At 47.6% G+C, this 14,108-nt stretch overlaps 1 protein-coding gene across 2 annotated transcripts in view; it reads right to left on the reverse strand.

The window, feature by feature from the left end:
* The window catches only part of CAPN5 (calpain 5), a 57,941-nt gene that overhangs the window by 31,409 nt on the left and 12,424 nt on the right, over window positions 1–14,108 (reverse strand). The window contains exon 2 of one of the 2 annotated variants that reach the window (XM_027677608.1): window positions 9,350–9,526. In XM_027677608.1, the coding sequence (XP_027533409.1) occupies window positions 9,350–9,511 (162 nt within the window). In that variant the 5' untranslated portion in view covers window positions 9,512–9,526. Of the gene's footprint in view, window positions 1–9,349; window positions 9,621–14,108 lie in introns of both variants that reach the window. The other variant, XM_027677609.1, reaches the window with a different exon arrangement.

The following is a 14,108-nucleotide window of genomic DNA, read 5'->3' on the forward strand; positions in this document are numbered from 1 at the left end:
AGGGCTTTTGGGGCAGTATTTGCACAGTCTCTGTGTTAAATTATATACATCAGAGGAGAAACAGTGCCATTCTACTCACTGCCAAATTGTGTTGGGGGTTTTATTTAAAGAAGGGACGACTTGGAGAATTTTAATGTTCTGTACAAATAATTCAAATGGTGTCAAGTTGTTTGGCAGCAAGAGAAGGACAAGCCCTTGCCCTGGGGTGTTTGCAAAGACAGACGCTCACTGCATTTATTCATCCACAGTCAACCCATTGATACCCCTGGACTGGACAGGAGTCCAGCCTGTGCTGAGTAAGGCAAGAAGGAAAGGTGATGGAGAGAGGGGTGGCACCTGTTTCTCTACAGGTGTAGGTATCCCTCTGCCCCAACCACATGTGCATTGCAGGGTTACTATAGAGCATAACAGAGTCACAGAAAAAAATTGAGTTGGAAAGGACTTTTAAAGATGATCTAGTTCAACCACCCTGAAATGAGCAGGGACATCTTCAACTAGATACATTTAAAGAGATTGGAAATACAGAAGCAAGAGAGTACGCACAAAGTTTCAAGGAGTGTATGTTGAAGCTAAGCAATTCAATCCCCCCCAAAAAATTGCAAATCCTAATGTGGGGACTGGACTTTTGGAGCAAGTGATCCATAGCCACAGTGGATTTTCCTCTCCCGGAAAAACAAAACTGGATCGTGCTTAGAGGAAGCAAGTCAAGTTCAGTTCAATGGGGAGTTAATTCAAGGAAGTCCTGTGAACTCTTGTTACACAGAAATCAGACAATGCATAGTGAAGTGTTCCTTCTGGCTTCAGATTTGACAGACCAAGGAAATGGCTCCGTTTCTGCTCCACAGGCAGGGTCAGTCCAGCTGTCATTCTCCCACCAGCACTTCCTTCTATTTGCTTTTTTCTTTAACCCCTTCTTGCAGCAGCTGGACTCGGCCCTCAGTTTTACTGCACTTCATGTTTTATTTTCCTTCTGCAAGAGGCAGCACCATGCCTGATGGAGTCTTTGCAAGGGCATGGTTAAAAGACACTTCCTCCAGGAGGACTGAGTTTGCCCTTAACACAGGCAAATCACCCCAAAATCCCATCCTCTCTCAGAGCTCAAAAATTAGAGCTTGCAGGTGGTGCAGAAACTCCCAGCTCACACCAAGATTAAAAGCCTTGGCTGATCCAGGGTGTTAGTCGAGCTCTGGGGCCGCTAACATAAGAAGGACACGGACTTGATGGAGCAAGTGCAGAACACAAAGATGATCAGAGGGCTGGAGCACCTTTGCTATGAAGACAGACTGAGAGAGCTGGGGTTGTTCAGCCTGGAGACGAGAAGGCTCTGGGGAGACCTTAGAGCTCTTTCCAGTGCCTAAAGAAGATCCAAGAGAGATGGAGACGGACTTTGACAAGGGTGTGGAGTGACAGGACAAAGGGAAATGGTCTTAAACTGAAAGAGATCAGGTTTACGTTAGATACTAGAAAGAAGCTCTTTCCTGCAAGGGTGGTGACACATTGGCACAGGTTACCCAGAGAAGCTGTGGATGCCCCATCCCTAGGCCAGGTTTGATAGGGCTTTGAGTCTCGAGGAATACATTCAGTGCAGTAGCTCAGGGTGCAGCTGCAGTGCAAGCTACAGGTTGAGCTCTGGGCAGCTGGAGCCCGAGCTGGAGATAAGAGGTGAACAGCTGACTCTGTGCATAAGGGCCCGGGGACCTGTGGCCCAGAGAGATGACAGGGCAGGAGCCAAGGACTCCAGACTTTCAACCCCTTAGACTGTGAGGGTATAAAAACACAGGGTTTTCCTTTGTTCAGGGTACCTCCTTGGAGGCACCCACCTCGAGGCGTTATTGTATTACTGCACCATGATTACATTATTTTAAGGATCCAGATGTCTGAGATAGTCTCTGCTATGGGAAACCTGGGGTGGAGCCAGTAAGGAAACCTGGTCTGACTGTGTGAGTGTGGTGAACGTAGGGAGTCAAGCAGGGCACCTGTTGGCTCATTGGAGCCACCCGCTAAGAAGGGATTTCAGTCCCAGCTCCGGTGTTTCAAGTGCGACTGACAGAGTGGCTGCCAGATAGTCAGACAGGAGAGTTTCCTTAACATTGAGCAACCAGGTCTAGTGGAAAGCGTCTCTGCCCATGGCAGGGAGGTTGGACCGAGGGGATCTTGAAAGCAAACCATTCTGTGATTCCATGATAACTAGCTCTGCCTGTAGATTGTGCCCCTCCAGCACCTCAGAGCCCTTTCTGGGAGGATTTGCACCATTCCCTCCCAAGAAGCTCAGAAGGCAGTGGATGGATGCTATGGGCTCCTTTCTGTAACACCCTCTGCTATTGTTCTGCTCTTCCCCATTACCAATACAGTAATTTCTTGACAATGACATGCAGTTGCACTTAGAAGCACACAATGAATCTAATCTATGTTAGATTCTGTTTACTGTTGCTTTTGCTTTTAAGGCCATGCCCTTCTGATGCTGAGGACAGAGCAGACTGGCTGGCAATTTCTTATCAAAGGCTGCAATGAGCCACACTCAATGTTGGGCAGCTTATCAACCCCTGTCCTCACTGGGACTAAGGGGAGAGTGTGTTTGCCTGGCACTATGGGGCTGTGGCCCTGGGAGGATCCGGCAAGTCCAGCTGGAATGCAGCCAGGGATCAGCAGCACATCTAATGAGAGTAGAGACCCTTTAAAATAAGAAAAATAATAAATTTCTTGTTCATCTTGAGGGATAGGGGGGAGTCTATGAAAGGCTTAAAAATGTAAAAACAAGGTCAATTCCGAGATTGCATTAAATGATGACCAAATCCCTTCCTGGCAAGGAGCAACCAGACTGGCAATCAGCTCCAGTTTTATTGAAAACAGCAGATAAATTAATAGGCGAGTGGCTCATAAATTCTTAAGCTGAGAAATGCAAAAATCTGGAAGGATTTCAACTCCTGTGACGGACCACAGACAGATGAAAGACTCTTCAGAGGAGACGATCCCTCAGTCAATCCAGCAGCACAGAGGAGTCCCAGCATCAATGCTAACCCCAAGCATTTTTTAGGCAGGACCAAAACTGAGACAGGTCAAGGCACTGCAAAAAGCTGAGCAAAGACATCCCTGGAGTGCAGAGGTTAGTATTTTAGTCTTTCTGCTGGAAAACCTCCAAATGGGACACAAGAAGGTTTTTGCACCCCATGACCATTGCCAGTTTAATTGTCTCCACGGTGAGCTTCAAGTGAACTCTCAGAGCAAAGAACTGCAAGAACTTGTCCTCTGTCTTCTCCATTATCTTTACTATTGTGTTTTTGCCAGCTTCCCAGCCTGTACTATCCTCTGGGGAAAAGACCTTTTAATGCAGAAACTTGAGGGCAGGGAAGTGCTGGTCCTGCTTTTAGTGAATTAGTTCATTGACTCCTTTCCCCTTCCAGGAAATCCTCATGGGGATTGATTGTATAATCCTCATTCAGCAAGCAAAAAGAGCTAAGTGCTTAACAATGTAAAGAAAAGCAGAGCTAAGAGCAGCACCTCCTCCAAACACAACAGCATCTAATTCAGAAGACAATGGACATAATGCATCCTGCATGATAGGACAAGGGGGAATGGCTTTAAACTGAATGAGGACAGATTTATATTGGATATTAGGAAGAAATTCTTTATTGTGAGGGTGGTGAGGCACTAGAACAGGCTGCACTGAGAAGCTGTGGCTGCCCCATCCCTGGAAGTGTTCAAGGCCAGATTAGATGGGGCTCTGAGCAACCTGGTCTAGTGGAAGATGTCCCTGTCCATGGCAGTATGGGTTGGGAGTAGAGGATACTTAAGATCCCTTCCAACCCAAACCATTCTGTGATTCTATGAATTAACAAAGCCCCTATACACAAGTCAGGACAGATAGATGCCAGGACAGCAGGGAAGTGGTTATTAAAAAGTCCTATTTTCTTAGTTTCTAAAACAAGACTTCTCTTATCTGCCTGGAAAAAAAGCCCCAGGGCTGTGACTGAGAACATCTCTCCCCAGTGGCACAGTAGGGCTGAAAATGCCATGGCCTTACTGCCCTAAGTCCTCCTGCTTCCCACAACCATCCCCAAAATACCTGGCCTGTCCGCCTCCCCCAAAACTCTGCTGACTCTAAGGCTTTCCCCTCCAAATGACATTGCCTTCATCCAGATAAAATAATATTACCCTTTAGCAAGAATGTACCTTTATGCTCTTTAATCAGTGACGACCTCCCTTAACAATTAATTCCTGCAGAGATAATCTGGTGCTTGCAAGCAAATATTGGAGACAGATAAAAATACTGAGAAACAGGTATGGAGGGCAAAACGCTTCCCCTGAAGATGGGAGAGTGTAGACTTCATCCAAGAGTTTCTCTGGTGGTTTCAATCAGCCAGGTTTGAACTCACAGTGCAGAGATTCAGCTCAGGTTCAACCATCACCACACCTCACCTTGAGCCACCCAGTCACTGTGACAACAGCCTGCCTGGAAACCCTCGCGCTTTGTCACAGCTTCTCTTTACAGCACCTTTGGCACAGCTTGCTGCTGAGTTCCCACCTGGCCCCCTCCAAGCGTCTTTGGGATCTCATGTCACAACCACTCAGCATCTTAGGGATGACCATAAGGTGCTTCTGCAAGGTCCTGCAGCACACTGCTGTGGACAGGAATACACTCAGCACACAGCAGCCCACCCACCTTCCAGAATACAGAGGAAAAAAACTTCTCCAGACTCAGCCTTGCTCCCTGGGAAGAGCTAAAGGACAACAGCATGCAGCTCATGTGGTTCAACATCACACTTGTGCATGGGGTAAGCCTCCCACCAGGCTTCAGTTGCTTCCCACAGGTGTACAGTGATGCCCAAATTTGTCCTGGCTGGTGACCAGTCCCAGCAGCAGGATAAGGCCCAGGGGTACTAAAGACCCTAATTGAACCCTGTACCAATCCCATGGCAACACTGGAAGCATCCTGTATCCCAAGGAGAGAGTTTGGGACAGTGATGATTAAAAGAGATTAACTCTTTTCCCATTGGGTAGATGAGTCTCTTCCACTTTAGACCATCACTGTTTTTTCCACAGGGGATCAGCAGACACAGAGGGTGCTCCAGATCTCCCTTATTTCTGCCACCCATTGTGCATCTCATCCAGCCCCATCTCCTCATATCCATGCCACCCCTCTCTATTTATCCACCTTCCAAACACCCAGACCAGCTGACCCAATGTACAGACCAAACCTCCTGCTCCCAACAGTGCACTGCCAACATTCCTGTCCCAAACAGGGAGGGCAAAACTCTGAGCTTGAGGATCAGGTTGAGATTTCCACTGGGAGTGGTACTACTTGCCTGAATACAGATCTCCCTCTCCTTCACATAGCAGCAGGCAGAGCACGAGGGAAAGGAGTTTCAAGCAAGGTGTTGGGATTTGGGCTTAGTCCAAAAAGCTCTGTTTCATTTCTAATGCAATAGCTGAGTGCTGCTGCCAAAAGGAGCCGCTGATGCTGACTTAGTGAGCTCCAAAATCTGTTTTGGCTCAGCAACCAGCGGCCACTCTTGTTTTTAAGTGGATTCACTAAAACAAGGCTCTTTAGGACCCCCTTCCCAGCTCAGGCTGATGCTGTGGCTTCCCTCCCTCCAAAACACCCCAGTAATTAGCTTTCTGGCTTCACTGTGTTGCATCACGAAGACGTCCAGCAAACAACCACCAAAGCCAAAACCTGATTAGAGGGCTCAAACAGCTGCTCCCTCTGCAAAGATCTGGCATCCAGAGCAGGGCTGGAGGCCAGAGAAAGCAGGGAGGGAGGGAGGACACCCCGCTGGAAAGAATAAGGCTGAGCCCATTCCAGGAAAGGCTGCAGTGCTGGATACAGGAGGAAGTTGAAGCAAAACAGCCTGACCAGGGAAGGGATCAGAGCTGTTCCTCAGCCTCCTCTTTTCCCCTCTGCCCAGGAAAACCTCAAACAAAAGGAAGAGCACTGAAAAGATAGGGGTTTTTTTCGTTTATTGGGTTCTTTTCACCAAAGCAGCTTCAGGCTTTGGGAGTACACGGAGGAGCAGAAAGGATGAGGGAAGGATGGTTGGGAAGAAAGGGATGCACACACAAGAGATGGACTGTTTAGATCCATACTAGTGCCATGTATATGGAAATGAGATCCTGCCTATGTCAAAGCACATTCCCAGCACCCTAGTGAGTTCACTACAATTACTTTTCACATGGAAGTCTGAAATATCATAGAATGGTTTGGGTTGGAAAGGACCTTAAAGATCATCTAGTTCCAATGTCCCTGCTGTAGGCAGGGACACCTTCCAGTAGACCAGGTTGCTCAAAGCCCCATCCAGCCTGGCCTTGAACACTTCCAGGGATGGGGCAGCCACAGCTTCTCTGGGCAAAACTTACCTCCTATGTCTCACTTCTTTCCATAGATCACAAGTGACAACTTTTCCAAGAAAGCAAGTGGTTGTTTTTAATAGCTGACAGCTTTTATTTCCACTCTCCACCCACTCTGTTCTCACAGCAAAGCCAGAGACACGATGAGCTCTTATGTTTTAGCAGATAGTTTGAGCTGAAACTCTCCAAAACAAGCTATGGCCGTGGCCTTGAGAGATAGAAGTGTGTACACACCATCCCCTCCCTGCAGACAGCCTCCCTGGGACTGGAGACTCCATTTCTGGGTCAGGAAATCCCCAAAACAGTGTGTGCCAAATGCAGGGAGTATCACTGCTTGTTTTTTTCTGAACAAGAATTTACCGTGATTGCCTAAGGGAAGATTTGCTGGTTGTAATAGAAAGCAGATGCTGTAGGGACTTAGTGTAGTTTAATAACTGCGATGTGCCCTTAGCACACAAGCAGAACAGTTGATTTGAACTTCATGGACATTTTGGACCCGACTGAATCCTGCATTAAATTGGAAAAGCTGATGGTGCTTCCCAGCTTTCTTGCAGACAGAAAATTGGTGAGATATCAAGATTCCTGATACCCAGAGGTACTACTTTTGCTTTCCTGCAGAAGATGCTGGGACTTTTTTCTGGGCTCTTTCCCTTAGAGAACCAGTATGAATTCAGGTACAATTGGGTCCAGCAACTAAAAATGTCACTTTGCATTGTCTGGCCGGCAGAAAGCAGTTCTCCTGTGAGAGTAAGGAGAGTTTCTCCTTTTGCTGAAATAAAAAACTGAGAGAAAGAACCTGGAGAAATGCTTTAGAGAAAGAGGCTTCTAGAAAACTTCAGCAGTAAACAGAGCAGGTGTGAGCTCAAATTCTTTTTTTTTTTAATGGTGGTTTTGTGGTCAAGACAGCTGGGCAGGTCTGATCAAACAATCCTACCAGAGAGTGTCATCAATGAATCTGCTACTGCTCAGCATGTATGCCTTCTGGTGCCAAAATCATTGGCAAAGTTCCCTTTTCTGGTGCAGAGGCAGCAAAACAGGGATCAGCTACATGTCTAGTTATGCACACAGGACCTTGCTGGCATGTGGGACCCACTTCCAGCCTCTGTTCCCACTGCCAGCCCATGCCAGAAAGAGCCCCTGCTCAACCATCCTCTGCTGACTGCTGTAACTTTAAGGGTCCTTTCCTACCCAAACTGTTCTATGATCCTATGAAACTGCAGAGCTGGGTTGTTGTAAAAAGCTTGAATTCATTCCATGCTTCAGCAGGGATGGGTTTGGACTAGTTGAGCACGACACCTTACAGGTGAAGACCATGAGGTCCAGAAAGCTTTCTTGGAAAGACCTCATGCTCTGTGGAGCAAGGCAGCAAAGGATGATACCTGACCGAAGACCAAGAGCTACAAGTGAGATGAAAGCCAGAAAAGCAGATAGAGAAAAGCTCTGAGATGCTCAGCAGAAGATAAGCAAAGTTTGACCCTCTACAACTAGATCCAACCATCTGTCATTACACATAGGAGTGAATTAATGTATGTGTCCCTGAATGTAAACCAATTCATGTCACAAATACATCCCTACCTTTTAGTCCCAGAGAAAGTTATTTAGAAATTCTCAGGCATCACCTGTCTGTTGTGTAAATGGGATGTGCAAGGCATGTTCATATCCCTCACAGTGAGACCAAACCATGGTGGGCCCTGACTTCAGAAGGCAGTTGTGCACAGAGCATCTTTCTCCTCCAGCGGACAAGGGGAATAAACTAAAACACACACAGGGCTTTCCACAAACTCCGTGACCAGGCAGAGCTGGTGCAGAAGAGCCAAAGGCAGAGCAGAGGGAAGTGAGATCTCCTTCCACAAGGAGCCCAGTGGGATGCTGGGGGGCTCGGCCCCTCTGGCCACACAGAAAGAGTCAGTTCAGCTCCATCCCTCCCTTCACACAAAGCCTTTCTGTTCACACCCCCCCAAGACTGCCCTGGCCCAGACAGACACAGCTCTGTCTTGCTGAAGGCCAGCTGATTTTCCAGGCTGTCAGCGGGGGCGAAGATGATGACGGCAGCTCAGGCAACCCTACAATGCTGAAATGCCACCAAGCTGTGTGCGGAACAGCATGGGCTGGGCAGAGAGGGCTGCTTCTCCCCACAGGCAAGGAAGGAAACCCAGATGTGTTAGATGCTGGGCTACTGCCACTCCCCAAACAGTTATTGTTGCTCCCTGCAATTCCTTGTACTTCATGGGAGTCAGAGCACTGGTCTCATGGTCAACCCCAAGGAGAATGCCATACCAGGACATACAAATTCCCCACAGTGCCCTTAAGTCCTGATGTGCATCCTTTGGGCAGGCACTGAGGATAGCAGAAAAGGGACTGGCAATGTTAACCCCAGCCTCCCACAACCTGCCTCCATGATAGATACAGCGGCATGGAGATGCAGAGTGCTTTTTCCAGAGGACGTGGGGTTTGCACATGAGTGGAAGGATGGGTATAACCACCCACTTCCCCAAAGACCCCCAAACCACCTCACCTACCCAAAGCTTATCTTCTTTTGTCTTTCCAAATGGACCACCAAGAGTATTCTAATGGAAGGTATTCCTGCCCATGGCAGGAGGGTTGGAACTAGATGATCTTTAAGATACCTTAACAACTCAAATCATTCTGTGATTCAGAGATAACACTTTGTCTTGCTGGATCCACCAGCCTTCACAGGAGTACCCAATACCAACCTGGCTGCAAACCATCTCTCTGGTTTATGCATGTGGCAACTGAGTCACAGAGAAACCTCCTTTGCTCTTAGACCTCACTGGGGGCAGAAAAGCCTGGACCTGAGTTCAGCAGGTCTCTCTGGCACCCCAGAGGCTCACAATATCAGGTCTGGGCAAATAAACCCAGCTGGGGAGAAATGTTGACTGGGGCTTGATGCCTTGGCGAAGGATGCACAGTGCATTTTTAGGAATGCCTGAGAGCAGAGGTGGCAGAAAGCAGCGTTGAGGGGCAAGGGGATGGATGCACTTACTTTCGGTCGCTTCCACTGGATGCCCTGAATCCTTGACTTGTAGAAGAGCGAGTCGTCATTGGCAGGGAAAAGTGGGTCCTCAAAGAGCTGCTTCCGCCGCTGACACTCCTTCTTCAGGGAGGCGTAGCGCTGGTTCTCGTATGGCTTCGCCGAGGAAAACATTCTTCCCCACCAGCTCTGGAGGACAGGCAGAGCGGGAATGAGATGGGACAGGGTCTGACCAGGAAGACTCTGTCCTTTTCTGCAGCATCTGAGTGGCAGGACCAAGACACTGGGGGTGAAGACAACCACCTCTAAGCCCAAGTGTACCTTGCTTATACCCTGGACATGGGACTACCATTTCTCACAGAATTACAGAATATTCTGAGTTGGAAGGGACCCACATGGATCATCGAGTCCACCTCTTAACAGAATGGCCCATATAGGGATCAAAGCCATGACCTTGACATTAATCACCACCATGTTCTAACCAACTGAGCTAATCTCCCCCAAGTTGGCCAAATACCACCAAAACAGGCATAGTAGTAGATGTCAACTGGTGTCCTTCTTCTTGGTGAATTTGTAACTCTTTCAGGAAAAACACAGCCCTCAGAGGCCAAGGAGGAAAAGACACCCCCTGTAAGATGGGTGTGCACAGGTTTATGGGGGCTGAGCCCTACCCGGAGCTCCCCCACCATGCAGCCTCGAATCACAGACGTGTGTTTCATAATTTTGTCAGAGACACAAATTTCTTAGTAGACTTTATCAGATCTGATTTTAATTAAAAAAAGGCCTCCTAGCAGAGCACCACGTGTTTCTGGATTAATTATTCTTTCTTGACAAGTGCCTTGCTTCCAGGGCAGAGACACAAATTTAGCAATCCACATGACAGCAGGAAACCATTGCCCAAATGTCCCCCAGAGAGAGAGCAGCACCTCTCTATCGCTGCTCCACCACCTCTGCTCTTTGGGCACTAGGTATCAGCCCCCAGGTCCTCATCTCTCCACCCCGCAGTGCGAGTCACCTTGTCCCCACGGCAGGCACAAGGAAAAGGGGAATTCTGCACTGTCCCTCTACTTAATTACAGACTGTTTCCAAAGCTCCTTCCCTAAAGTTTCTCTGTATTTATAACAGCCATGTACGATCCTTACCTATCCCCAAAATGGGATGTCCTCTTTCAAATGTTGACCACTAGTGACCTTAGTCTGGAAACATCTAGTATGGTTTCCTAAAGAAATGGGAATTTATGTGCCACATAACCATAGAATTACAGAATTGTTTAGGTTGGAAGAGACCTCTAAGGTAACTAGTCCACTTGTTAACCCAGCCCTGCCAAGTCCACCACTAAACCACGTCCCTAAGTGACATAATCCCAACTGTAGTCTCCAACATGGTAAAACTCAGGGTGCCCCATCCAGTGGGTGGATGCATCCAGCAAGCTGATCTCTCATTATTCCTAGTAAGACATATAGAAACCATATGCTTATTGTGGTATTATCACTTGTGGTGGGATAATGAAGTTGTGATAATGGCTAATTGGAAGTAGCTAATTTGTAAAGAGCCAAAATCCTAGGGATTATATAATCACATACAGTTGGCCATCAATTTAGGATGCCAGCATCCCTAAATCGATCCCTTGTTAATGAATCACTAGGATTAGCTGAAGAAAAGTAGGTGTTTGAGAGCTGAACTAATGCTCATTCTGATCACAGCAGGGCTCCAAGAGCATCACCCACCCAGCCAGGCTTCTCTCCTCCGGGAGAGGCAAAACCACATCACTTCTGCAAAGCTGAAGAGTAAAACACAGGTTTTAATTGACAGCATTTATCAGCCTGATTACCAGCACAAGTGCTTATCACTCAGAGCTTAAGTGAATCCAAAATAATCCCTTTGTTTACTGCTCCACAGGTCTCCGCTACTGAGCATCAGTTGCTAAAGCAGCTTGTGGGGTGCTTTGTGCCAGCCAGCCACCTTTCTACAAATCACTCAGCACGTCCCAGCCCCAGGCCATGAGATGCAGCCACTGCAAATAACTGTAAAAAGGGGTAATTAAGCCTTTAATTAAAAATAATCTGAACTGCAAGAGAAGCACCACTGCACAGGATGGGCTAGGACAACAGGTAGATGCATCTCCCATGAGGAGATCATAGACACTGGATGGCCAACAAACCACCTAGCCCAAGAACATAGTGAACATTTAGTGATGATCCTCCAAGATTGTTGATTTGAGATTTATAGTTTATAACATCTTAGCTTGCAGGCCAGAGACAGGGAGAGCAGCTCTGCCTCCAGCGCAAGTGCTCTCTTTGGAAATCAAGGGTAGGACCTGGCCTGCATAGGGCCAGTTACACAGGTATTAATTCACACAGGAGCCTCTGAAGGCAGCTCAGGGACGCACTGAGGTGCTGTGGTATAAAGGGCTTATGGTGATGCTCCTGGTATTTTCTCCTTGGCATCAGCACCAGATGCTTTTTAGCATCTCAGATGCTACAAAGAGGCCCACATGCACCATCTGCCCTCAGAAAAGCCTTAAAAATAAATGGCCTGATATCAAAACCTGAATAATAAACTAGATTTACTCCTTGTAGAAAAGCTGACAGCCTCATTGAGCAGTCAGGGAATGCACCCAGTAGTCCAATCCACTTTGCTAAGAGGTCCAGGGAAGGAGCTGGCCTTCAGATCTTCAGCAGAGGAAAGGGTGAAGGACAAGGGACATATACCGCCAGGGAGGTCATGGGGATATCTTGGCACTGACCAAGCTACTTTTGAGTGACAATCAGGAAGGACTTTCACAGTGACAGCGATTCACTGCTACAGAGAGACACAGAGAAAGTAGCAGTGCTGGGAAAGGATGGTTGGCAACTGCCTTCTGCAGGAATACAACAGGCTGAGAGAGTAGAAGGATGCTGTTAGCTGACATGCAAGATGAATTCCTTGGACTGGTGCATAAGCTGGGCTGACATATGGGAAAGGATATTTCCATTGGAAGTTGTGCAGAAAGAACCAGTAAGATTTAGGAAGTGAGCCTGGAAAGGAGGGGAGGAGGGAGGTCTGGTGCCCTTGTGAAAGCCATGCTCAAGTTAAGGCAGGAGTTTTGGGTTTGATGTAGGAGATGCTGGATGCTGCTCTGCAGCCTGTACCATGGCCAAGGTCTGGTACTTGGCTACTCATTCATAAAATTACTGCTACACCCTGCAGCTTGGAGCTGTGCTTTCCAGTGATCCTTGCAACACTGACTTTCACAAGACACCCTCAGCAGCATCCATCCCTACGAGAACAAGACTGTGGTCATCTCAGCCAAGGAGTTCCAGCCCTTCTGGTGCCCAAATTTGCCTGAATTCTGCCCTGCTATCCCACCCCACAGCGACTGTCGCCTCACCAGCCATCTGTCCTCGCTGCAGGGCTGCTCTCACACGATGGCGCGTAGATGGGTTTAAGTTGCAAAGGAAATGCCAAGCAGAAGGCGAAGGGATACTGTTCAGGATAATTAAAAAAAAAAGAAACCAACAATAAAACCACCTTGCAAAATAATTAAAAGGAAGGTGTGGGGAGAATGTTCTTAGGACAGTGTTAGAATTCATTACTTTCCCTAATTTGCAGCATTTCATGCTTACTAGAACATCAGCTCTGCCACATTAAAATGCCCAAGGGCTGTCTAATTACTCTTTGCCTTCTTCCACCAAGATCAGATGCTCCAGGGGCACAAGAACTGGGCATTTTCACGCCTGGTTTGAATTAACCACCCTACACTTACACATGCACATATTTGTATGTCAGCACGGAGGGGAATCTGCACTCACCACTCTTAGCAGAGCTGAATTTTTTGAAACAGTGGTCTGATCCAAACCTCAGTCCTGCCATGAAGGAGTTGAAGAGGAAATTATTTTGTTGGAAGACTGAGCCAGACTTATGACTCAGGGGCGTTGTGGACTCCCCTTTTCACCTCCAGTATCATCCAGGTGTTCCAGCTTCTGCCAGCTGGTAACAATCAGGGCTCTGAGCGCTGCAACAGGGAGTAGGATTGAAAGTGCTTGCATTGGCCAGGACCACATACTTGCTGAAAGGCTCTTCCTTCCTCCACCACAAAACTCTTCCTCTCCTTCCCTTCCAGCTCAGAGGCTCCTTTACCACAGGTAGCTGGCATGGGCTCACCACACTTGTGTTACTGCAAGGCTGCACCCCAGCCAGGAGCAAATGGCTCCTTGCTTGTAGATCCTACAGCTGTCTGCCTCTAGGTCAGACGAAACACTTTGTTCTTAGAGGACAGAATCTGCTGCCCTTGTTCTCCAGCTCGGTTGTCACTAAACAGGAGATAGCTTTGATATGACATTGCAAAAGCATCGAGTCAGCCAAGGAGAAGATGAAGCAGGAACCAAGCACGTGGTTGCCCAATCCTCAACAAGGTGCACTATCATGGGGGCAACCTACAACCCTGCAGCTCAAAGTGGGGTGTTCAGAGCAGCCAGGCATTTTCTAAAAATGTTATTTAAACAATTTTTTCCAGCCTCTTTGGGTGTTTCTATTGACAGACATGGGGTAACACCAGGGTTATCCTTCTACCTACCAACACAAAAGTCCAGCTCAGGAGAGGAAACGCTGTTAATGCAAGAAGAGCTTTATACACCTTTTCTCCAGGACCCAGGAAAGAAGCAGCTGAACCGTCACTCACTGTCTAAACTGAACAGAAGATAAGCACTCCACATCTCTTAGCCAACAACTCTATGCCAACAATGAACAAAAAAAGCCTTAAGTCATCTTAGAATCATAGAATGGTTTGGGT

The sequence above is a fragment of the Neopelma chrysocephalum genome, unplaced genomic scaffold (assembly GCF_003984885.1).
Source record: "Neopelma chrysocephalum unplaced genomic scaffold, ASM398488v2 Primary Assembly neopelma1_43, whole genome shotgun sequence".
NCBI lineage: Eukaryota > Metazoa > Chordata > Aves > Passeriformes > Pipridae > Neopelma > Neopelma chrysocephalum.